General features: G+C 60.5%; 11 protein-coding genes and 1 non-coding gene across 12 annotated transcripts; 8 read left to right on the top strand and 4 right to left on the bottom strand.

Moving 5' to 3' along the window:
• Positions 1 to 345: 345 nt before the first annotated feature.
• Positions 346 to 2775, top strand: A1Q1_04806 (forkhead transcription factor 3 (freac-3); the record flags this gene model as incomplete). Its single annotated transcript, XM_014323044.1, has 5 exons — positions 346 to 372; positions 614 to 706; positions 835 to 1214; positions 1274 to 2494; positions 2547 to 2775. The coding sequence occupies 5 exons, from the start codon at positions 346 to 348 to the stop codon at positions 2773 to 2775; spliced, it is 1950 nt and encodes a 649-aa protein (XP_014178519.1).
• A 612-nt stretch (positions 2776 to 3387) lies between these two features.
• A1Q1_04807 (uncharacterized protein) lies at positions 3388 to 4758 on the top strand (the record flags this gene model as incomplete). The annotated part of the gene is made up of 1 exon (XM_014323045.1): positions 3388 to 4758. The coding sequence occupies one exon, from the start codon at positions 3388 to 3390 to the stop codon at positions 4756 to 4758; it is 1371 nt and encodes a 456-aa protein (XP_014178520.1).
• Positions 4759 to 5574: 816 nt separating this feature from the next.
• On the top strand, positions 5575 to 5671 carry A1Q1_t496. The gene has a single exon. It is a non-coding gene; the product is annotated as a tRNA-Glu (tRNA).
• A 495-nt stretch (positions 5672 to 6166) lies between these two features.
• A1Q1_04808 (uncharacterized protein) lies at positions 6167 to 6496 on the top strand (the record flags this gene model as incomplete). Its single annotated transcript, XM_014323046.1, has 1 exon — positions 6167 to 6496. One exon carries the CDS (start codon positions 6167 to 6169, stop codon positions 6494 to 6496), a length of 330 nt encoding a protein of 109 aa, XP_014178521.1.
• A 192-nt stretch (positions 6497 to 6688) lies between these two features.
• A1Q1_04809 (uncharacterized protein) lies at positions 6689 to 8143 on the bottom strand (the record flags this gene model as incomplete). Its single annotated transcript, XM_014323047.1, has 1 exon — positions 6689 to 8143. The coding sequence occupies one exon, from the start codon at positions 8141 to 8143 to the stop codon at positions 6689 to 6691; it is 1455 nt and encodes a 484-aa protein (XP_014178522.1).
• A 1406-nt stretch (positions 8144 to 9549) lies between these two features.
• A1Q1_04810 (uncharacterized protein) lies at positions 9550 to 11082 on the top strand (the record flags this gene model as incomplete). The annotated part of the gene is made up of 1 exon (XM_014323048.1): positions 9550 to 11082. One exon carries the CDS (start codon positions 9550 to 9552, stop codon positions 11080 to 11082), a length of 1533 nt encoding a protein of 510 aa, XP_014178523.1.
• Positions 11083 to 11722: 640 nt separating this feature from the next.
• Positions 11723 to 13003, top strand: A1Q1_04811 (uncharacterized protein; the record flags this gene model as incomplete). The annotated part of the gene is made up of 1 exon (XM_014323049.1): positions 11723 to 13003. The coding sequence occupies one exon, from the start codon at positions 11723 to 11725 to the stop codon at positions 13001 to 13003; it is 1281 nt and encodes a 426-aa protein (XP_014178524.1).
• A 1030-nt stretch (positions 13004 to 14033) lies between these two features.
• On the top strand, positions 14034 to 15143 carry A1Q1_04812 (uncharacterized protein; the record flags this gene model as incomplete). Its single annotated transcript, XM_014323050.1, has 1 exon — positions 14034 to 15143. The coding sequence occupies one exon, from the start codon at positions 14034 to 14036 to the stop codon at positions 15141 to 15143; it is 1110 nt and encodes a 369-aa protein (XP_014178525.1).
• Positions 15144 to 15409: 266 nt separating this feature from the next.
• Positions 15410 to 17089, bottom strand: A1Q1_04813 (uncharacterized protein; the record flags this gene model as incomplete). The annotated part of the gene is made up of 2 exons (XM_014323051.1): positions 15410 to 15511; positions 15674 to 17089. The coding sequence occupies 2 exons, from the start codon at positions 17087 to 17089 to the stop codon at positions 15410 to 15412; spliced, it is 1518 nt and encodes a 505-aa protein (XP_014178526.1).
• An 843-nt stretch (positions 17090 to 17932) lies between these two features.
• On the bottom strand, positions 17933 to 19444 carry A1Q1_04814 (uncharacterized protein; the record flags this gene model as incomplete). Its single annotated transcript, XM_014323052.1, has 1 exon — positions 17933 to 19444. One exon carries the CDS (start codon positions 19442 to 19444, stop codon positions 17933 to 17935), a length of 1512 nt encoding a protein of 503 aa, XP_014178527.1.
• An 873-nt stretch (positions 19445 to 20317) lies between these two features.
• A1Q1_04815 (uncharacterized protein) lies at positions 20318 to 21958 on the top strand (the record flags this gene model as incomplete). Its single annotated transcript, XM_014323053.1, has 1 exon — positions 20318 to 21958. One exon carries the CDS (start codon positions 20318 to 20320, stop codon positions 21956 to 21958), a length of 1641 nt encoding a protein of 546 aa, XP_014178528.1.
• Positions 21959 to 22080: 122 nt separating this feature from the next.
• On the bottom strand, positions 22081 to 23751 carry A1Q1_04816 (uncharacterized protein; the record flags this gene model as incomplete). Its single annotated transcript, XM_014323054.1, has 1 exon — positions 22081 to 23751. The coding sequence occupies one exon, from the start codon at positions 23749 to 23751 to the stop codon at positions 22081 to 22083; it is 1671 nt and encodes a 556-aa protein (XP_014178529.1).
• Between the last annotated feature and the right edge of the window lie 177 nt (positions 23752 to 23928).

Genomic DNA, 23928 nt, shown 5'->3' on the forward strand with positions numbered 1-23928 from the left:
CGTCGCTGTTCCCCATCCCCACTCTCCCCTCCGTATCTCTCCCTCATCCCCAGACCCCCCTGTATCCAGCGCTCCCCCGCCGCCTCCCACCCAGACTCCCAAAACCCAATTTCGGCTTTGTTGTTTTCCTCCTCGCCTTCGTTCAACCACGGAAGAAAACATCCGCTTAGCGTCACCTCCTCATCTTCGTCTGTCACTGTTTGCGTCTGACACCTCCAATGTCAGATCGCACCTGAGCCACCCACCTCCCATCTCTCTCGCTCTGGCTATCTGAACAGCGTGGCGCACGCCAGCCCGCGCAAACAAACAACCCCATCCCGGCCGCCGACCACCGCTGTACCCGTCATGGTCGACCTCCGAGCAAGCAGTCGGGTGAGTTCATTGCATCGTTCCCAGTTCCTGCGGCTCTTCTGGGCACTTGCTGTTTGGTTCTGGAGTGCAAAGCCAGTTTGTGCGGACCGCAGAACGGCCGTCATCGTTTGTTGTTTTCCACCGGCCGCGGGCTCATCCAATCGATGGGGGATTGGTCCCACCGGTCCTTTTCATTCCTTGTTATTGTCCCACGCCGTCTCTCATCCTTCTTCAACGCCGACGACGTCGCTGACCATGGCAGGGCTACGATCCTAAGACCCCAGGTGCAGACTCTGTGTCTGCTTCGTCGTCGTCGACCTCCACCATGACAACAACAACCACAAAGGTCACCAAGGTGAGTACATGACGCTGGTTGAATCGAGTCCCGAGTCCCACCGCTGACCAAGCCAAACTCTGTTGACGTCGGCACCACCTTCCGCCTACCACCTCGCAACACCCCCCGCACCCCTTTCGTCAACACAGGCCGCCCAACCGTCTCCGAGAAAGAACGCACCGGGTCGTCTGCTTCCATCGCCTACATCACTGTCCCCCACAAACAAAGCTATCACCTCCACCGAACCCCGTCTCCCTCCCAGCTTCCAGCCCACCCCCAAGTCCCAGCTCCCTCCCGCCGTTCCATCCCGATACACCGGCATCTACACCCCGCAATCACCATATCGTCCTGGCGAGTACCAGCGTTCAGAGTGTGCGCCTAGTGAGCGGACTCGCATCGAACGCAAGTTGTTCGATGACGACGACGAGGACCAAACACCGCGAGAGCCCGTCGATTCATCCCCCCTGGCTCCCGCATTCGAGGCCAAGATGGTTCTGCGCAACGGAGCGTCTGTTGATCTAATCTCCTGGTGTGTATCGCATATCTTCGATCTAAAGTTCCATGTTGTTGACAGAATTTCCTTATCAGGCTTCGAACCAACTTCCACCACCAGCCCCCTCCCTACACCCCTGTAACCCCTCTCATGTCTCTGGCACATGTCCAGCGGTTACTCCAGGAGCGGTTCCCGAGGGTTCCTGACCTCGGCGAGCTGCATCGAGCCATCCTGGCTGCCTTCCCTCACTCGGAGTGGGAGGAGTCACCGGATGGCAAAGAGCCGCCCATCATGCGAGGCTTGACTTGGCACGGCCGGGATGTTGCCGAGGAGGATGACAACGAGGCGACTCCGGGTAGGACTCGGCCACCTAACATCAACACCACCACGCCCAAAGCCCGTCCCCGCGCCAATGGACATTCGAGGAGCCCGAGTGTGAACTCGCTCATGTCGCCCGTGTCATCCAGTCGCCGAGTCCCGGACACTCCCGCGCGCAGTGTGCTCGATGAGTTTGCCGAGATTGCGACCCGGACACCCCTGGTCAAGGAGCGAAGCCTTGAGGCTGATAGGGCGCCTCCTGCCTATGCTCTGAAGGCCATGCCCATGTCTGTGGACCGAGTATGGCGGAAGCGCAGGGCATCGGTTTCGCCTGACCGCAACCGAAGAAGGGCTGTCACTCCGGACGCCTTACAGGAACTGCTTGACGCTGCAGAGGCTGTCGAAGGAAGCCCGCTTACTACTATCGTTAGGAGCGCTCACAAACGCCGCCGCACCATTAACGGTGACTACGGACGGCCACCTGTGTTATCCCTCGACCAGCGTCGGGCTCGTTCCGCTCGTGGCACCGTGTCACCTCCTCTCGGAAGTATCGCTATTCCCCCGCGATCAATCTCGGGTGACGAGGATGACCCGGTATCACCATTGGCCAGCGAGGAGTCCACCGCGTCGCAGCTAGTCGCCCTCGGTGGCTACCGCCGGGGCAACGCCAGCTCGACTGCCTCTCAGCTGTCGTCAATCAGCGAGACGCTACACTCGATGGGACCTACGGTTATCCAGCAGCAGAAGCCGACTACTTCAGGAAGAAAGGTCAACGAGCTGCCCACGTCTACGCAGGGACAGCACCCTGGCTTCGACTGCAAACCGCCGTACCCTTACCACGAGATGATCCGCTTCGCTATCGAGTCCGCGCCTGATCGCAAGCTCCAGTTAGCTCAGATCTACCAGTCCATCGCGAACCGTTTCCCATTCTTCAAGAACCTGGACGATAAGAAGACGGCGGGATGGCAGAACAGTATTAGACATAACCTCAGCTTAAAGTGAGTTTTCTCTTGTCTATGCTCCAGCTAACGGCAGGAAAATGTTTGTCAGAGTCAACAAGGGTGACGGTTCCGACGACCAAGGCGGCAAGGGAGGATGGTGGACTGTCCAGCCCGGCGTCCCGGACGAGGGTCGTCCTGGGCGGAAAGCCAAGGCGAAGCGCATCAAGGAGATGGAATCGCAAGGCGGAACTCCCAGTACGATACCCGAAGACGATCACCCCGAGCAGCCGAGTCCTGTCATGGCAGAAGAGAAGCCAGTCGCCCAAGAGAGTTTGTAACCATTGTTCCCCGCTTTTTGCCGATCAGATCGACAGGCGCAGCTGGGGCGCTTAGTTACCGCGCTCCATGCTGGAACAGTGTCGACGCTCTGTCGATCGAGCGAACGTGCAACGACGCAGGACGATGAGTAGCGTTACGTACAACGTTACCGGGATCTTGATTGACAGGCTCTTGATCGAAAAGGTAAAAGATCTCGAGGTTCACGTCGGAACGCGAGATCATTAGAAGTGAGGTAAAGTCCAAGTTGTTTTGCTTTGTTAGGATGCTATCCATGCATGTACACTGAATATTCGAAGAGGCTTCGATCGACTAGAGAAAGAGACATCCGTGCATGTGAACAAGCATGACGACGCCGATACGAACTACGATGGTCGACTTGTTTGGTTCGCAGGGCTGCGAAGGACTACGGACCGCGTGGTCTAGTGGCGATCGATCGGGCGCATCGTCTGGTCGTCGCAATGTCTTCCTTGTTTCTGACAATCTGACTTCCAAACACTCACTCACTCTTCCCCCGATACAGTAACAGCACCTGCACTCGCATAATTCCACTCCTTCAACCGTGTACCGTGCTTTGCCCAAACGTTCTGCCCGTCCCTGATCCTCTTGTCGCCATGACTTTGGCTGCCTCCTCTCCGCGCGTCCCTCTGGGACCACTCAAGACTCCCCCACCTCGCCGGGTGGCAACCAGCCCCGCATCCCGGCACTCACGCACCCCTTCCGAACCCAGTCCCTTGCGCAACATCAGCTTCAGCGCAGCTGACACGTCTCCCGAGGACGCACCCCTGCCCCAGGCCAAGGTTGGCCTGCAAGGGCGATCTAACTTCGGACGCCCCAGCAAGAACACCGTCGACCCGTCCGAGATCGCCACCCTGCTGGGACTCAAGCCGACCACAGTTCGCAGTGTCTCCGCAAGCAGCCACGATTCGGATAGGACAGTGCGCCCCCACAGCAGCCGCAACAGTCCTCATGGCAGCCCTCACAAGGGCAGCCCCCGAGGAAGGACAAGTCACACTCCCAACGTCAGTCCTCGCGCAGACCAACCAAGCTTCGCCGACAAGGAGAACGCCGAAAACATCCCTCCTCCAGGCTATGCGCACAAGAGAAAGCTCAGCGAATCTGTGCTGTCGCCTCTTCAGCGCAAGCAAGCGACGCGCCGTAACGTGTCCAGCCCTGATCTGCACTCCTCCACCTCCGTGCCGGTCCTTCCCCAGCAGCCCAGCATTTCTACACCTGGAGCCACGTTCGGGGCGTATCCCACCTACCCCCTTCCTCCCATGCCGGCTTGGCTTCAGGACCCGTCGATGCTCGATGTCCTCGCTCAACTGGCCGACGAGGCTCAGGATCCGCCATCGCCTTCAACCTCTCTGGCAAGTTCGACCTGGGCGGCGATCCTCAACCCATGCAAGTCACCCAAGGCCCCTGGCCCAATGACTGTGGCGCCCAAGGACGTGTTCAGCTCGCCTATTTCAACGTGCTCATCTCTGTTCGAAGAGAAGATCAGCAAGTACTACAGCCCGAGGAAGGCTGGAGTTCCCATGGACATCAGCCCGCGCAGCTCCAGATCCCCCCGTTCGCTCAAGCTGTCGATAGGCCCCAGCACCCCTACCATTCCTGAGATTGACGAGGAAGAGGAGTCCAACTCAGTGGCTCCCACGCCTAGCATCCTGCAGCAAACCTCTAACATGTCACCAACAAAGCATGCGCGCCGGGAGGCTACCGCTCTTGCCTCTCCCGCCCCGGGAAAGTCGTGGGCTTCTGGCTTCTCCTCGCCGACACATGCCACTGCTCACTGGATCATTGCCACTTCGCAAATGAACCAGCAGGCTGAGCCCGCTCTCAGTGCTTCGATGGCAGCCCTGACACTGTCCGACGTCTCCGTGGACCCTGACTTCGTCGAGGGAGATGTTACACTTGTGTGCCTCGGCGACAATGGTTACATTGGTTTCAAGGCGGACTCCAAGATGATACAAATCTACTTGTAAGTTTGCATCGGTCGGACGAAAACTAAAGACAGCGACAACTTTCCGGTTCTCTCGCAGACGACCGGTGTGACGCATGTGCCACTTCGCGAGTCGCCCGGGGACATCAGAACCTTCCTGCGCTTCGTTGCGAGCCAGTCGATCAACGTCTGCATGTCTGCATCTGAGGTACTGGCCATTCACCGGCTGTACAACCTGTACGATGCGACCGAGCTCGCCCGGCTTACGCTTGCATTCTGGGTATACCAGAACCCAGAGTCACTCTGCGAGTCGCTGGGCATGGGCCCTAGCCGCCTTGAGCTGCTGAGCTTCCTCCGCCTGGCTGCTGATCTGCGCAGCGCCGAGATCTGGCGCACCATAATTCAGCTCCTCATGCGTGGCTGGTGGCGCAACGAGCTCGACCCGCACGGCATGACTCCTTTCGACGTCGCCGTCATGGGCGAGCCGGCGTACCGCGCGCTACAGTTCCTCGCCGGCCACCCCGGCCGCGTCTGGGAGAGCCTCCACGAGTACACGGTTTCGAGAGATAAGAGTAGGCTTTTTCTGTCCAGGAACACAGCTAACAGCAGGCGGCAACTTCTGCATGAGCAGAGTGTCTATCGCTGGCTACTGCACCTTCGTTGACTCGGCCCTGTAATTTGACCTTCTTGTTAGTCAACATGTACGTTTCTGTAATGTAATTATGTATTCTACTGCCCCTGGGTTTGGTGTTACGCGTCCTGGAAGCCTTCACGGTCGTTCAGAAGCGCACAACAGGGAAAATGCCACACGGGTTATGTGCCAAGCGCGAACATCCACACAACAGCAGCCTTCTAGGTCTCTTCGCTAGTATATCGGTTAGTATAATCGCCTCTCAAGTCCGAGAGATTGCTTCGGCAGTGCGCGATAGAGCAGGGTTCGACTCCCTGGCGGAGAATACTTTTTGGAGCCCTCATTGCATCGGAAGAACGCACCTTTCAACGGTCGATTGGAATGAGATTGGGTGCCGGTATGTCGAAAACATGCAGAGATCGTAGAAATTTTGGCTCCGCTTTGTTTACATTTTTGGTACCGCGGCTGTCAGATTAGCCCGATCAGGCAACTTCATTATCAGGCGGCGACTCCATTAGCCGGATTAGGACAAGCCGATAAGCATGAATTAGTTTGCAGGTGCCCGGTTTCAAGTAACTTCTGAAACGGAAGCCAGGGTGACGTCGATTCGGAATGGCCGGGTGGCAAGCAGACCACGGCAACTGCTCTGGACTCGGCGGCGACAGAATAATTCAAACACCGACATCCGACCACGAGAGGAACGGACAAGCTGTGAAGGCGGGACGACAGTCGTATCAGTTGCTGTTACATCTTCCCATGAGAATACTCTTCGTCTTCATCTCTCTCGCTGTCATCATGTGCCATTACATGACCTGCCCCAATGACGGGAAGCCGACCTGGTGGGGATGCGGTGAGTACGAACGCCGACACACGGAAACGCCTCCAGTCCACACCCCTTCTCCCTTTCCTCCTCCCCTCCCCTAGTCACCGTCTAGGTCGACTGGATCTCTCCTCTCCCAAGCTCTTGGAATGGTGCGGAGCTGACCGCCCAGGCCACCACGTCGAGTCTGTCCTCAAGGACGTCCCCGTCGCTGACCGGTGCGACTGTCCCCACGTCCCGATCGTGGACCTCCCCGGCCTCCGCCTCATGAAGACGGTCAAGAAGGACCCCAACTATGCCGGCGGCGCATCGAAGAAGCCAGAGCTCTAGGATCGCTTGCCTTCTTCATTTACCGGGCCGCCGCCTCCCCCCTGAGCATCTCTTGCTCTCCTGAGTACCTCGAACATCTGTAACAAATGTACACAATTCTGCTGATCTAGGCCACGACTTGCATTCTAGGATAAACTTTTGGATCTAATTACACAGACTTGGTGTTCCGACTGACTCCCCTCCTTACGCTTCTCAGATGCCCAGCGACGTGACAAAGTCGCCGTCCTTGCCGCCCGTGACGATGGCGGCGTCTGCTGTCAGTTCCTCAGCAGTAACTGGCAACTCACTCTTCTCATAGGTCACCTTGACCTCGCCCGTGGCGCTGTGCACGCGGGCGATGAGGATAAGCAGCGGCTGCGCCGAGCCCAAGCGCTGCGCAGTCGGCTCGTCAATGTAGTGCGGCGAGGAGATGGCCCTCCACTCGGGCCCGGGGGGCCTGTACCCGATTCCGTCCGGTTTCGGCCATGCGCGGCGGATGAGTTCCTTCCAGAGTCCCGCGCTGCGGGCTGCATGCGCAAGCATGACGAGGCCGAGGACATCGGTGCCGTTGGGCCGGTTGGCGCAGAGGCGTTTCGCCTCCGCGTCGACGGCGTGCCGGAGCAAATCACGCAGGGCGGGCTGCACGTCGTAGCTCTCCGCAAACGCCAGGACGGCGCGGAACTGCGCCAGGCTGAAGCCCGCATCCTCGACTTGGATGCTCGGCAGCGTGCCGTACAGCCCCAAGCCTGAGGAGGAGGGCCCGGGGGCAAGATGCGCCCGGTCCCGGCCGTACAGGAACGAGAGAACCGCATGCACGTCCTCGGGACTGTCGAGGGACTGGATGACGCGCTCGCGCGCGAAACGCTCCGTCTTGAGCTGCTGCACGAAGACGCCGGACCACGCGCGCAACAGGCCAGAGTGGCACCGGAAGCCCCGGTCGCCGGCTAGCAGAAGCATGTCGCCCGTCGTGAACTCGGGATGCAGGTCGACATTGTGCGAGACGAGGTACGGGATCACCTCGACGTGGCCGTGCGAGGTCGGGTTCACTGCGCTCCCGACGTCGGAGGGCGAGAACGTGCACGTGTCCGCCGTGTCGGGGGGAGTGATGTCGTCTTCTCCCGGAGGCATCAGGGGACGCGGCTGAGGCGAGCGAGGAGACAGGTGCGGCGAGGGCCGAGGAGAGAGACGTGGGGACACGGGCGCACACAGCGGACGAGGGTTGCCGACGATCGGGCTCGGGTGGCCCGTTGACAGGGAGCGAGAGCGGATCTGCGGGCTGGGGCTCATGAGCGGCCGGGGACTGGCGGCGGGAGGCGTCAGCGGCGTGGGCGTCGGAGTGCTCAGGCCGAGGCTCTGGCTGTTGATGTAGCTGCCAGGAATGGCGGTCATGATCTCTGCGTCGGTGGGTTCGGCGTCGGGCGTCGAGGCTTCAGGTGTCGAGGACTGCGCTGTTGCCAGTGTGTCGTTGGCCGTGTTCGTCGTGGCAGTAGAGAGGGCAGCGGTGGAGTCGATGCTCAGCTGCCGGCTGATGGTACGGGGACTGTCGTTGACAGAGCTGAAGAGCGCGGGAGGGAGGGGAGGTGTCGGACTGGGAGGAGCGGACGAGTCGCGGTGTCGTCTGAGAGAGATTCTGCTCCGGCTCCACGACTGCTGGCGAAACAGGCCCATTTGTACTCGTTTGACATGCGTCCGTACCGGACACACGTCTTATATAACGACACTGTTCGTGCACGATCGCAAGCGGGTCTGTGGCCGCGGCCAATAGAACGCACCTATCCACAGATCAGTGCTCGCCCAAGAGAGTGTCTGACCGGCGGTAGGCCCCTCCATGTTCCCCACTACCCTGCAGCTGTGGGGGGCGTGCGCCGCCCGGCGGCGGCCACTGATCGCTGCCAACCAGCTGTCATGCTGGCTGAGCGCGTGATGCGATGCGCTCCTGGTGTCGTCATGGGACGCCTCCTGCTGAAGTGAGCGGCGCATTTCGCAGTGTCGTGAAGAGATTGAGGAATGGCACGTTGGTGAAGTGTTGCATGTTCGAGACCGGCACGCCTGGACGACCTAGCTTCGGTGCCTGTGTCGGTTCGATCCTGCGTTGTGCCCGCAGCAGAGGCCGTCCCCCTTACAAGGCCCACGACAGCCCAAGGTACGATAGTGCACAGAGTTCCGGGGTCCGTTGCAGTCCACCAGCCAACTCATGGTGTCGATGCACGAAGGGTAGTGTGATCGGTCGTGGTCTCATCGCCGCGCATGGGCGGATCACGACTCTTGGGGTGAACACTTTGCGGCCGCGCACCTTCTGAGAAGTTCCAGGAAGGCAAGCTGCTCCGGGCCACGACGCCGGGAAGTGACAAGAAGCGAGAGAAGCGTTCGACGATCTGTTCCAGAACTGGAGTAACAGTACCCAGCACCGATGCACAGTGAGGAGGCTTCTTGTCCGATCCGCACGGTGTGATCGTAAAACATGCTTGAAGTGCCGTGTGACTTGGCGACTCGGCCATCAGTGAGCCCTCAACGGCAAGACTAAGACCGCCTCAACACCAAACTGAGGCAAGTGCTCGTCACGCTCGAGTTCGAATCGTGTCGATGAACCGCCGGCAGGGTTCGGACCCAGGTGGAGCATCGTGCGGGCAAGGATGGAACAAAGAGGCTTGACGGGGTCGAGCAGCGAGGGCCAGAGGGCTTGAGCCCCTTCCCTGTTGTTTACACGCCCAACCTCTTCATTGTTGAAGACACCGATACAGAATCAGGCACGGACAAGGTGAGGAGGGATAACGTGGTTGTCGCCGAGATTCTGGCTGCGCCTTCGAGAGTCCGACGTCGGAGCGGAGTCGAGAATGCCATGCAATTACGGGAGGATCAGAGGATATACGATGCAAGGAGACGAAAGAGAGAGTACGTCGGACAGAGTCAGGAGTGGAAAGCGAGCAAGCGAAAAAGCCTGGACTTGGGGGCGTTCGCGGGTGCTTTATCGGCAATGCGCGGCCCGTGGTCGGATACTCGGCGCATTGCTTCTTCGCTGACATGAGCTGACTGGATGTTTTTGCTCTTGACTTTCGTCCTTCACCCATCCTTCGATGGCACCGACACTTAGGACGCGGGCTCCCAAGGCGCCCGCTCCTGTTCCCGCGGCCAACGCGCCGGCCCGAGCGCCTCTGGCGAAGAAGAAGACGGCATCGACCAGGGCCGCATCGGCGACCAAGGCCAAGGCCGCGGACACGGCTGCGGCAACGGCTGCGGCCAAAGCCGCCGCCAAGACTCAGCCGGCAAAGGCGGCCACGGGCAAGACACCGACCGCGAAGGCCGCTCCGAAGAAGGCCACCAAGGCGAACACAGCAGTGGCCTCAAAGCCGTCCGCGAAGGCTAGCAAAGCGAAAACTGCTCCGAAGAAGGCGGTGCCCGCCAAGCCGGTCGCGGAGGTTACCCTGGACCACACCGCGTACCCGCACATCTTCGACCTGATCGTGGAGTACGCTCCGCACAGCTCCCTCCTCGCTCTTCGCGCTGCAAGCAAAGCGCTGTGTGCTCGTGTCGACGCCCTGCTGGTTGAACATGTTGTGCTTCGCACCGGCCTGCCTGCCCCCAAGGGCAAGAAGTGGATGAACGTCGTGTCGGTCTCTGGCGAGCCTGGTTTGCCAATGGGGCCCGCCAAGTCGCGACAGAGGCAGCATCGGTGCCGCGCTGAGAGCATTCTCGGCCGTCTACCCGGGTTCAGCTGTGACTTCAATCACGTCTCGGACTACGCCGACGAGCACTGTTCTCCTCTGTGTTTGAAGCTGCGGCAGCGGTGGGAGGAGAAGTTCCACAACACAGAGGTGCTCGACCTTCACTTCTCGCGCCGGAGCCGGTTCGACAGGCAGAAGCTGGCGTTCAACAACCCTGACCTTACCGTGCGCGTGTTCCCTCCCTCCGACGGCGATGTGTACCACGCTGGCATCGCGAGTCCGAACCTCATCATCTTCACGGATTTCTCGCCCCTCCGCGAGAGCGAGTGGGAGCGAGTCTCAACCACGGCGCACGTCTTCGCCGACGAGCAGATCACCCACCGCCTAGTGTACAATGTGGCCTATGACGTTCGCCGCCCCACTCTCAACAACTGCTGGGTGAACCTCCCTGCTCTGGGCCGCAGCGTGCGCTCCGCCGAGGGTGAGGTTGTTATCATCTTCGAGAAGGATGAGCGGCACGATGACGAGGAGCGCGAGCTGGAGGACTGGGAGAGCCCCGACATTCCCGAGACGCAGCGCGTGAACCCTGCATGGAAGGGTGGCGAGGACCAGCGCCAGAACGGCTGGCTCTGGGACGTCGCCAACCTACTCCGTGTCGACTCACCCGCATGCTACACTATCATCGGCGCGACAGAGGTGCCGTACATGTGTGTCGGGCTGTCGCACGACATTGCCGACCCGCAGGAAAAGATCGACGCCATCATGCAGAACTTCATCGACTGGATCGACGAAGACCACCGGTCCCGCTCGTACCAGCCCAGCTCGCTGTCGGAGGAGCGTGAGGACCAGATCCGCAGCAGTGTCGCATTCTTCACGCATGAGGAGTACAGGGAGCTCATAGGCGAGGAGCAGTGGAAGCTCGAGACGGTGCCCTCCGACCCCTAGACATAGTCACTCTTAGAATAATTGGTTTGATAGGACATTTGAAAGCATCTCAGGCATAGCTCATAAGCAATGCACTTTCTCAACTTGTCTCAACTTGAAGCAAAAGCTGGCGATCGCACGATGTGAACAATAAGCAAGCAACGGGTGCCTGTTGCCAAGTTGCCCTGAAATCTTCCGGTGCCTGATTGGGAGTGATCTGCGGCAATGAACACAATCGCGATCGTGATTGCGGCGACCTCTGGCGGCATATCAGATAAAGATGCGGCTCACGCCAGTGGAAAAGGCCGAACGTCAGCTCTACTTACAGAGAAAGAGCTGCTGGTCATGAATGAGGTTGCTTTTGCGGACCACGTTACAGCGAATGCAGCCAACCTGAAATTGCCGTGGGTCAAGTCATCAAGGGGAACGATCTCACTAGCATGAAAAGCCTGCATCTGCATGCCTCGGCAGACATGGTGGTGTGACATCAACTCGACCATACCATTACGGATTGAGGACTGGTGGCTGAGAGTGACTCCGCATGACTGCGACTCTGTGAGATGGCTTCACTTCGCCAGGCGACTTAGATGTTGTTGTTCGATCAGCTCTTATCGTCTCAACAACATCAACTCAAACATCTCGGCCATAGCTACTGTGCAACATGAGCTTGGCTCATCAAACCCGGTCAAGTCGCTCTGAAACTGGAAGCCCTCCACTCGATCCCCTCCAAGCCCCGGCCAAGGCATCCAGCAGCAATTACGCCGCCAGACACCAGCATCCCTCATCAGGTTCATCGCCACCCATGCAGCGTTTCCGATACGTTGTCTGCCTAGATCTGGCCGCTTTCAAGACCGAGATAGCCGAACGCTATGCTCATGTTATCGCCTCTCTGCCCCGGAGCATGTGCGAGGCCAATTTTCAAGCACGATGGATGAATCTCCTCGGCCTTCCTGAGCGTGAGCTTCCTTTCTTCAAGTCAGGCGCCATATTCGGCTACGATTGTGGTGTGGACCTAAGGGGCCATGTTATACCCCCTGTGCCGCCCCTTTCGGATGACGACTCCGAGACGCACGACGACTCACCCGGAAACTTGGTCAATCGACTGGCCCGAGCTGGAGCACGCGACATGGGCCTACCTTTCTGGCAAGCAGAGTTTGCATGGCAGGCCTCATTCGGAAACGACTCGAGGGGCGTTGCATCTGGCGTCGCAAACATAAGGTCGAAGCCGGAAAGAGCTAAGAGTGGCTTCCTCCACATTGTCCTCCTGACAGCGCTTAACCGTGCTTTGTGCGGAGGCTCACTCGGCTTCTTCGCGTATCGAGAGCGGTTTTGCCGCCTGTATGCGATCAGCGACGACCTTGTTGCGGTGGAGAAGCTCCACTTCGACGATGCCACTCCTCAGGAACCACCGGTCCCGCTGGCCGCCAATGACCTCGCGGATGTCATGGAGCAGGAAACGATGACTCCCGACAAGTTTGCCGCTTCACTTCCCCACACCCTACCGAGAGACGGACCCAACATCGCTCCGCTTTCCGCGCTCGTGAGATGGTCGGTGATGGCTTACAACGGGCTGCTCGATCAACCGAGGCATACCCCATTCACCCGTTTCAAACCCACAGCTGCAGCGCGCCGTCTTCATGACGCAGTGATGGATGGGCAGCTCAACCATGGAAATGACTATAACGGCGATGGAGAAGGCGATGCAGACGTTGCTGCTCTGATCGCAGGGTTCCCGGCAATGCGGGCAGTGCCTCGCGATGAAGAGGAAGAGGAAGAGGCGTGGTGGGATAGTGAGGAAGAGGAGGAGCCCTTCGAGGACAAGATTGTAGAATTGTATCGAGCCTCGGGCATTCGCCTGCTCCAGCTAGATCCCTCAGATATGGAGGCGCTCGCTGAAGGGAGGGAGGAGGACTTCAACTGGGCCCAGTTCGAGCAATCGTGATGTGATCCCATACTGTAGTCATGCGAGCATCATACCCCGCTCAGCGGTCGCTTATCACCGCGATAGACATCGGTGTCGCGCCAATCTGACGTCAGCCCAGACTTCCATGGACTCTCACTTACGAAACGAACCTTCCTAGCGCAACTCGCTTGGCCAGTTAGCAGACGTGAAGCAGCGTGCAACATGAGGACCACGTGCTCGACCGCAGAGATAAGCTCAGAGTGCAATCTGCGGCAGGAGCCCAGACATCTGCCCCCCGTGTCGCGCGTGTCAGGACGTGTCAGCGGTGTGCCTTGTTGTATTCCCACAACAGTGCTGGTGAAGTCAGAGTGGTTGTTGAAGTGCTGGAGTGCATTCCAAGGACACGGGACGCAGCGTGGTACGTTCGGGTACATGAGCTGGGGTCGTGCCTGAAGCGGAGCAAGCGGGTTCCTGTTCCCCCCTCCCCTGAGGAGACCGTGGGTGCTTGTCCCCGAAACCGTCTCCGAAAGCTTCCAACAGTGTCGTGGTGATAGGCTTTTGGGCGCAATTCGCGCTGATACCGTCTCCAAGGTTTGGACCGAAAGGATGGGCGGTTGGAATGTTGGGACTCCCTCGCCGAATCCAGGAGACGAGCAGGAGTGAGGAGACACCCCCTGGCTCGGCGCCTGCTCGGCGCCCTCTCGAGATGGAAGGAACGCGGGGCGCCATGTGGCGCCCGTCTTGATAGAATGCTGAAATGGCTCCCGTCCCGCGATTGCTCTGGACCGAAAGGTACCGACCAGCCGGGCGGGCTGTGAGATCGCATTGAGGCCAATTCGTCGCATTTAGACCCAGATAACCGCATACCTCGGCGGGCGGGGGGGATGCCGTCAATCAGTACAATTGTGCACGCTAGAGCGCGTCGCGATCTGGCCAAGGCGGAGAAAGCGCGAGAGTAGCAACAGCAGCCTGTCGTATCCTGCTCCCCGTTGTGAGCTCTCGCCACGCACATACATAAGAGCTTGGAAGAGTCATTCGCCAATGCTCCTCCAAACACCAACTGGTCATCATGTTCGCTCCGCCTGCAACTACGTCTCCTCCGGCAAGGAGGACGACGCCGCAACTCTCCCGCTCTTCTTCGGCATCAACCCTCTCTGCGGTCCCCACAACGCCCCCAAATGCGCCAATCGAACTGCCCCCTCCTCCCTCCAAACCCCACGTATGCCGCGACTTAACCGGCGCCGCGGTCAATCGCCCCATCAAAGCCCTCCTCACCCCCGCCCTCTCTCAAAAGGACAGACCACTGAGGATCGTAGGCCTGCTCGCCACCTCAGACAAGGGTTGTGAGATGTACGCCGACATGACGGCTCGGGCGTGCCAGAGCGCCGGCGTAGACTTCCAGCGTCTCGATCTGCGCTCCGCCTCGTCGTCGACCGAAGACGGGCGCTTCGCGGCCGTCCTCAGTGCGATAAAGGCACTCAACGACGACGACAGCGTCGACGGCCTGCTGGTCTACTTGCCCCTGTTTGGTGCCCGACGCGACGCTGAATTGCGCGCAGCAATCTCGCCGAGGATAGACGTCGAGGGCGTGTCGCCTGCCTCACTTGCACGGTCGTACGCCACCCCGCCTCCACCTCTGGAGGCCGTGTTTCGAGACCCGGGCCCGGCGATGGCGACCGCATATCCATATCCGTGTACGGCGGCTGCCGTCTTGCGCACTCTCTCGCATGCCAGTGTCCCCGCCTCTGGGACCGTGACGATCATCAATCGCTCCGAGACCGTGGGAAGGCCATTGGCGGCCATGCTCGCGAACTGCGGGGCGACAGTGTACTCCGTGGACGTAACCGGCGTCCAGCTATGGCAGACGATATCGTCGGGTTTGTCAATCGAGGACATCGATACCCCCTTACCTCTCCTTCTCGCGCAGAGCGACGCCGTCGTCTCGGCCGTGCCCGGATCTTACACCGTGCCCACACAAAGCCTGAAGATGGGCACAGTGTGCATCGACCTCAGCGCCGAGGGCAACTTTGCCCCGGACGTCAGGGAGAGGGCAGGCGTGTTCGCGCCGAGAATCGGGGCCGTGACGATCAGTATGTTGATGTGCAATGCGCTGGTGTTGAGGAGGCGGGCGGAGAGCGGAGAGGGCTCTGTGAGGTGGAGTGGAAGTGATGTAGCATAGATTCGATAGAGCGATATGTATTTACCCTGTTTTGAGCTGGTCCACGCACCAGGTCAGTACATAGTCAGTGGAGACAGGACAAGATTATTAGGCTGCATATGTAGATACAGTACACTGGCGTAGACACGGGCAGTCGACACGCCCCACTCCCACTCCCATTCGACAACTAAACAGTCCTGACGTTGCGCGCGACCTCGGACCTCGGCGCTTCGCGCCTCGGTCCTTATGGCTGCCAGTACGAGCACCCACACGCACACTCGGCCTCCCTATGTTCCGAGATAGCGATGGAGACCTGGCCCTCTGCTCATTAGCCACTGTTCCCCTAGCTTGAGCTCACCTTCATCATACGTAATGCAGACCTTGTCGACCTGCGAGAACACGCCCTCTTTCTGTCTCTCACTGACCGCCGCCTTCTTGCCCTCCCTGCCCTCCCTGCCCTCCCTGCCCTCCCTGCCCTCCTTGCCCTTACTGTCCTTCTTGACTCCCGAATGCCGATGGTGTGTCGGCGCAGGAGGAGTGGGATTACTCACGTGCACAGCAGCCAGAATGGCAAGCACGCTGAAGAGATCCTGCCCCAATACGCCCACTTCGACCTCTCCAAAACTCCACGGATCAAGTCTGGCGCGCCACCAGCCTTCACTCGCCAGTTTCCCCAGTACCAGACTCCAAAGCTTACTACTCCTCAAGCGATGTGTCAGCTCGAGCAACCGAAATAGTTCCAGCTGACTCGGACTCGAGCCCAGACTGCCCACGATGCTCGGCGCATTGAGCTCGACGTGGAAATCGAGCACGGCGTGTGTATAAAAGCCGGGGTATTTTGACGTTAGGGCGTGGATCTGGAGGAGTTGCGGGATGCTTGGTTCGAAGGCGGCTGGGGCCGCTGGGGCCGCTGGGGCCGCAGGCTGTCCTTGCCCCGTTGGAACGGTGGGTAGAGGCGTGTTAGGTTTCGGGGGCGAGGGCGTCGGCGTGGGTAGCGAGACAGAGATGGATGGCGGGGACGGCGGCTCGACCGTGACCTCTATCCCGCTGGATCCCGACCCGCTCGAACTCGACCCAGAACGGCTCCGCACCATGTCCGCTGAAAGAGACACCGGCGAGGTCGGACTCCGGGGCACGGCCGAGCCGAAGGGATGACTTGGGGGAAGCTTTGCCAGCTTTGCCCCTGGACTGGTTGGACAGGAGACAGGAACGGGCGGGACGGGGGGTACATTTTTCGGATTCGGGTCTTGGAAGCGGACACGCGACTTCTTCTTCTTGACTCCTGTCCCTTGGGCGCCTTGGGCTTTCGCCTGGGCATCTTTCAGCGCGCGGTCGAGGGCCTTGACCCCCGTCCCTGGTCTGGAGACCAGAATGCGGGGTTTTGCGGGCGTGTTTGCTGAGTGGGAATCTGAGAGTGGTTTTGACCTTGTGGACTTGGGATCACTACCCTCCCGCTTGTGCCCCGAACTTGAGGCAGACGACTTGGACGACACACCATCGCTCTCCTCGGCCACGGGACTCAGCCTTCTAAGCTCTGATCTCGCTGGCCGAATCGGTCCCTCCGTCTTCGTGACCTCCTCTGCGACTGTTGACGCCGCCCGCGCCGCCCCTGTCGATCCTGTCGATTCCGCCAATCCTCCAGCCTTCCTGCCCGATGTCGTCTCCACGCTACCCGTGCCAGCAGCTCCAACCGCGGCCGCGCCGGTCCCGCTTCCGCTCCCACCGCCTCCGACGCGGGACGGCCCAATGCGCATCAACTTGAGAAAAGCGTACAGTTCCGCCGGCTCGTCCCCCGTCTCGACAATGTTGGCGGAGAGCGCGGCGTCCCGCACCATCCGAGCGAACACTGGGCTGGCCATCGCCAGCATGGCCCTGTTGACGCGGAAACCGGTGTGGCCCGCGAGGAGGGTGATGTCGGCCGACGTGCCTGTGAACTCGGGGTGGAGGTGGATCGTATCTGGTACCATTGTTGCTGGGTGGGTAGGACGGGAAGGTAGGAGGGTGAGGAGGGGAGGAGGGGAGGAGAGTGGATGAGGGGGTGAGGAGAGTAGGTGAGGAGGGGGAGGGGGGCGGGCCGATGGCGAGCTTGCGATGAGAACGGAGGACTGAGGACGAGGTAGTCGTGTGCGTGGTGTTGAGAGAATAGCAAGGCGGCTCGAAATACCAGATACGAGATAAGAAGTTGAGTGGGTTCTGGTCAGGTGAAAGTCAGTACAGAAGCTATCGAAGAAGTTTTGGACGCCGATGCACTGCTGTTCTGTGCAGGACACTTTTGTGGCTTGGGTCCGCTCGACCCGCTCGATCCGTAACTGTGGTGAATGTTTGTGTAGCCTATTTTCTTGCCCTGGTTGTTGTTGACACAGACCACTTATTGACGCCGCATGGACCATCCCATGGTCAAGAACCGGTGACGACTGTCCGACAAGATTCGCCCGTTTCAGACGCAGGACTGCAACGCCTTTCTGACAGCCATCCCTCTGGCCCTATGCGTCCTTTGACACCGTGGGCGACGGCATGGGTTGTACGATAAACACGAGGCAACACGAGAGAAGAGTTGGGTGGAAAGAGTTTGTTGATAGCGAAAATTCGCCGATCCCCGCCATCAAAAGTTTGATCCACCGAACTACATACCTGTCGATCCCAAGAATAAACAACAATCCATGCTATGCGAATCCGTCTATGTTTGTCCTGTTTTTGCGTTCGAGATATGCTTCCGAATTCCACTAGGGCGCCCCTTTCCCTTTGCTTGCAACCAGTCGATGCTCGTCGCTCGTCGCTCGCCGCTGTGCGGCTCGCGACTTGCAGCTCGGTCAAAGCTTCGAGAACACGCCCGCGCACGCCCCCTTCTCATAACTGACCAGCGTGCTCTTGTTCCGCGTGTACGCCATGATGCCCTCGTGTCCGTTCTCGACCCCGACCCCGCTCATCTTCCACCCTCCGACGGGCATTTCGGCGGGGCTCTCGCCCCACGTGTTGATCCAGGTGATGCCGGCGTCGATGCGGGAGATGACCTCTGACGCCCTGGCAAGGTCATTAGAAACAACGCCAGCGGCGAGTCCGAGTTCCGTGTCGTTGGCGCGAGCGATGAGAGTCTCGAGCCAGTCCGAGCCCGAGTCGTCGTATGGCAGGATGGCCATGACAGGACCAAAAATTTCCTCCTTCACGATCCGCATCGAGTCGGTGCAATCCGTGAACACGATGGGCTGAACCCAGTATCCCTCCTTGTTGGGGAGTTTCTGCGCCGAACCGTCATACAGCACCGTGGCCCGGTCGACCTCCTTCCCGTGCTTGATGTAGCCGTCGACCTTTTCCTTGTGCGCCTTGCTCACGACGGGACCCATGTTGACGCCGTCGTCCATCGGCATGCCGAGTCGGATTCCGTCCCGGCACCGGGCAAGGATCGCGCGCTCAATCTCCCCCCGCCTCGACTTGGGCACAAACACCCGCGTCCCGTTCGTACACACCTGTCCGCTGCTGTAGAAGTTGGCCATCATGGCGACGTCGGCGGCCTCGTCCGTGTCCGCGTCGGGGAGGATGACGAGCGGCGACTTGCCGCCCAGCTCCATCGTGACGCCCTTCATGCCCTTGGCGGCCTCAGCGGCGACCTTGGATCCAGTCGAGACCTGGCCAGTAAAGCTGACCTTGGCGATGGCGGGGTGGCTGACGAGCGCAGCGCCGACCTTGCCGTCGCCATAGACGACGTTGAAGGTTCCAGGTGGGAGACCGGCCTCGGCGTAGATTGCAGCGAGCGTGTTGCCGTGCAGGGGTGTGACCTCGGAGGGTTTGTAGACCATGGCGTTTCCGGCCGCGAGACAGGCGGCAGACTTCCACAGCGCGATCTGGATGGGATAGTTCCAGGCCCCGATTCCGGCACACACGCCGACGGGCGCCTTGTACGTGTGCACAGCGGCCCCGGGCCTCAATACGGTCGTCTTGCCGTCGAGTCCGCCAGAAGCGACAAAGTGCGCATAGTACTCGAGGACGTCGGCCCCGGTAGCCACGTCAACAGCCTGCGTCTCGCTCCACGCCTTGCCCGTGTCGAGCGTCTCGGTCTTGGCAATGTCGTCGTTGCGTTCCCGCAGGATGGCGGCGGCCTTCAGGAGGATGTTTGCGCGCTCGACGGGCGTTTTGGACGACCAGACGGGGAAGGCGGCCTGGGCAGACTTGATGGCGGCATCGAGCTGGGCCGAGGAGGTGGTGTGGATGGTGGCGAGGGGCTGGGCGGTGGCTGGGTCGATGGACTGGAATGTCGCACTGGAGGACGAGGCGGCAGGCTGTGGCTGTCCGTCGTAAAAGGTGTGGATGTCCTTTGCGAATGTCATGGTGAGTGTGGTGAGTGGGTGATTCCAACAGAGTAGTGAATCAACTTTTGATGGCGGCTTGGTAAGATCCGTAACTCTAGGGACGTCCGGGGGCGAGTTGCCCTGACGTCATGCGTAATATCAAAAAGGGACAGGGTTGTGTGCGCGGCATGCTGCCCTTGACGTAGACTCCGTGTGTTGGGTGTGTGTCCGGTGACCCTCTCCGCCGCGGTGTCTGCGGTGTCCGCGGCGAAGGCAAAGAGCTCTTGGCACGATCTCTCGCACCCGAGCCCACACACCGCATACGCTTTGCTTCCGTCCCCGTCGCCGCTCTCCTCGGGTCCTCCGCCTTTTGTTTGGCTCTCCCTCCGTCGTCACCCCGGAATGTTAAACCCTGGCACAATGTGCAGCGCCTGCGTCCGTCGAGTGGTCATGAGGCCTCTTCTCCGGCTCTCTCGCGGTGTCTAGTGACCTATAGCGTCCCCTCGACACACCGGTAAATCGCTCACTTGGCCGCAGGAGGGTGCCGCCCTCCCTCCCTCTGCTGCCTGGCATCGCAGTCCCACCCAAGTTCCGGGTTTCCGGAGAATCCTCGATCACAAGGATGGGATGCAGGGAAGACACACGACTGCTCTGCCCGCTCCGCCCGGTGCACCGGAGCCGTTGGAGCCAGAGGAAGAGGAGTATATCTTGTCGATCTGAATGTCATCCTCCCCCCCTTTCTTCCCACAATCTTATCGATAACACCGCGACTTCAACAGTCAGCCTGCGTTATCTCCAACCGAGTACCCTAGAGATAGTTCCTGTCTCCTCGGTCTCTCCCCTCACAACGACCACGACCACGATCTCATCATCGCTCGCTCGCTTCTCGCTAAACCAGAAAACACCGACACCATGACCATCGGGCCCGAGTTTGACAAGTCCAAGGCGGACGGGTACTACGACACCATCATTGTCGGCGGCGGTACGGCTGGGTGTGTGCTTGCGTCGCGGCTGACGAGCTACCTGCCGCACCACCGCGTGCTCGTCATCGAGGGCGGCCCCTCGGACCTCGACATCAGCCAGGTGCTGAACCTGCGCGAGTGGCTCTCCCTCCTGGGCGGCGAGTACGACTACGACTACCCCACGGTCGAGGAGAAGATGGGCAACAGCCACATCCGCCATTCGCGCGCTAAAGTCCTGGGCGGGTGCAGCAGCCACAACACGCTCATCTCCTTCCGCCCCTTCAAGCAAGACATGCAGCGGTGGGAGGACGCCGGGGCTGAGGGCTGGAGTCATCCGCTGATGATGCGACTCATCGACAAGCTGCGCAACACGGTGCGCGTCGTCGATGCGCGCCACCAGAACCAGCTCGTCAAGGACTGGGTCAACGCGTGCTCGGATGCGCTCGGCATCCCCGTCATCAACGACTTCAACAAGACGATCAAGAAGGAGGGCCAGCTCGACAGCGGCGTCGGCTTCTTCTCCGTCTCCTACAACCCGGACGACGGCACGCGCTCCAGTGCCAGTGTGGCGTACATCCACCCAATCCTGAAGGGGGAGGAGAAGCGCCCGAACCTGACCATCCTGACCGAGGCGTGGGTCTCCAAGGTGCACGTGCAGGACGACACGGCCACGGGCGTGCATGTGACGCTGAAGGACGGGAGCTCGCTGGACATTTCGCCAGCGAAGAACGGCGAGATCATCCTCTCGGCGGGAGCGGTGGACTCGCCGCGCCTCATGCTCCTCTCAGGCCTGGGGCCGCAGGAACAACTGAAGGAGCTCGGCATCCCCGTGGTGAAGGACCTGCCGGGCGTCGGCGAGAATCTCCTCGACCACCCCGAGACCATCATCATGTGGCGGCTGAAGGAGGACCGGCCCGTGCCCTTGGACCAGACGACGATGGACAGCGACGCGGGCGTCTTCCTGCGGCGCGAGCCGACACACCCGCACGACCGCGCAGCCGACATGATGATGCACTGCTACCAGATCCCCTTCACGCTCAACACGGAGCGGCTGGGCTACGCGGCCATTCCCGAGCGCTACGCCTTCTGCATGACGCCCAACATCCCGCGGCCCAAGTCCAAGGGCCGTCTGTATCTCGTCAGCAAGGACCCCAAGGTCAAGCCCGCGCTGCACTTTAGGTACTTCACCGACCACGGGGGATACGACGCCGCCACGCTCGTGGCGGGCATCAAGGCGGCAAGGGAAGTCGCCAAGCAGGCCCCCTTCTCCGACTGGCTGCTGGAGGAGATCGCCCCGGGCCCCAAGTGCCAGAGCGACGAGGAGATTAGCGAATACGCACGCCGCGCAGCGCATACCGTCTACCACCCCGCGGGCACGACGCGCATGGGCTCCCCCCGCGACAGGATGGCCGTTGTCGGCCCCGACCTCCGCGTGCGCGGGATGAAGAACCTGCGAGTCGCCGACGCGGGCGTCTTCCCCGAGATGGTGTCTGTCAACCCCATGCTGACCGTGCTCGCCATCGGCGAGCGCGCGGCCGAGCTCATGGCCATGGAGAAGGGGTGGAAGGGCGACGACGCTGCGAAACTCTAAAAGCTGTAAAGCGGCCAAAAAGTTGTACTTTCGTAATGTACAACAAAACGAAACAAAGAACTCAATGCATTGTCATAATGAAAAGCTATAGTTGATGATCACAGAGGACATAGACGGGCGGTTTACATCAGGATGCACAGGGAGGAACGCCTCCGGTGGCGTTGGCGCTTGGTGAGCCTCCGCCTCGGCGCCGGGAAGTAATGTTCCGCGCCCTCCGGCGCGTCGACGACAACAAAACTAGGCGACGCGCTGAGCCCGTCTCCACCTCCCACCCCAGCTGGGATATCAGGTGCGCGAGACCCATGAGCCTGCTGGAGGAGGAGGAGATGTTCCAGCGCCCCGCCGACCCCGCCGAGCGCGAGGCTGCTGCTCCCCTCAACGAGACTGAAGGAGTCATCATAGCGCTCATCGCCCTCGTGGATTTCGTTCCCGCGAAACCGAGTCGGGGCCGATTCGAGTCGGAAGTGGGCCTCGCCCACCCGCTTGATGTAAGTACCCCGGGGCAGAAACTTGATGCCGGCGAGAGAGTGGCGAATACCGTCGTGTTGAGCCGTGGGACAGGAGGAGGTCAGGAGCGTCTCGAGACGCGCCATCTCCAGACGGAGGAGATACTCGACCTCACTGTCTGATATGCCCAACCGAGTGTGGGCCGACTCGTCGAGGCCGAGAATCGTCGGAGATGAGCCTGGCACAAGGGCGAGCGCAAACGTGATGGCGGAGGCGTACGCTGTCCGGATTGACTGTAGGGCACGGTCTGGATCCATGGTCTCTAGGTGCGAGGGGATGATGACGATTTCGAGCTGCCCTTGGCTCTGGCGCTCTTGTGCCATTGGGAGGAGAGGAGGGGGAATGAACGGCCCCTCCTCGATCAAGGGCACGTTGATGATCATCCGCCTCACTGCCCCGAACCCTCTCGCCTGGACAGGAAGCGCTGCCACACCAGGGCCCAAGTGAAGGGCCAGCGTGACCCTCTTGCCCTGCTCGAACTCGTCGAGCAGGTGTGTATTCTCACAGTCGAGGTGGACACGGTACATCTGCGCATTCACTGCAGTGGCCCTCAACTGTCTCATCGTCTGCAGAGACAGCCGGCCCGCGACGTCGAGCACCTCCGTACTCTCCAGAACGGCGCGGACCGCGCTCGCCTGCCGCACGGCGAGGCGCAGATCTTGCACAGTCCCCGGGTCGTGTTGGAAGAAGCCGTACGCCGCCCCACTCGGCATACTAGTCGGAACTGCAGAAGACGGCGCAAACAAGTGCCGGAGAGCGGGATGCCGCCCGTGTGGAACATAGAGCCCCTCATCTGAGGGCCGCAGGGGGCATATCTCGGCCGCGAGTTCGCCCTCTCCGTCCGCTTTTGTTGCGGCTATGAGGAGGTGGTGCGAGAGCAACATGTCCGCGCGACGGAGATACCGAGACGATGTGGCGCGGAAGGCGCGCAGGACGCTTGGGTCGGCCCATTCCATGATCCTCACTACGAGGTAGGGATGGACGTTTGCGTCGAGTACGCACTGCCTCCTGCCCAGGCTGCGCGAGGAGCGGAGAGTGTGGTAGGGACGAAGCTGGCCATTGGAAGGTGGGGTGTGCGGCGGCGTCGGCGTCGATGGCGTGTGGTAGGGAGAACCAAGCCGCTTGATTGGCGTTTGCGGGGAAGGGGAGGGACTGGGGACGACACGGGGGAAGGAGACGAGGGGGGCGGCGCGGAGCTGCGGGGCGACCATGAGCGGGGCGCGGACTAGGGACGCGCGGGAGGTCGCCGGTCGAGAGGATCTGTAGGGACCCTTTGATGGGGCCATGATGACAAGTGACTGAGGAAGGGGTTATGGGTGATTTGTGAGTGAGAGGGAGAGATGTGTCAACAATGATCGTCGCACTAACGACGCCGACACACAAGTCCCTCCGTCATTCGCCTCCGCATCACTGTCCATCACCCAATGGTACTCGTAACAGTTGCATGTGGCGGACGTTACACG

Source organism: Trichosporon asahii (assembly GCF_000293215.1).
Source record: "Trichosporon asahii var. asahii CBS 2479 unplaced genomic scaffold scaffold00070, whole genome shotgun sequence".
Taxonomy (NCBI): Eukaryota; Fungi; Basidiomycota; class Tremellomycetes; order Trichosporonales; family Trichosporonaceae; genus Trichosporon; species Trichosporon asahii.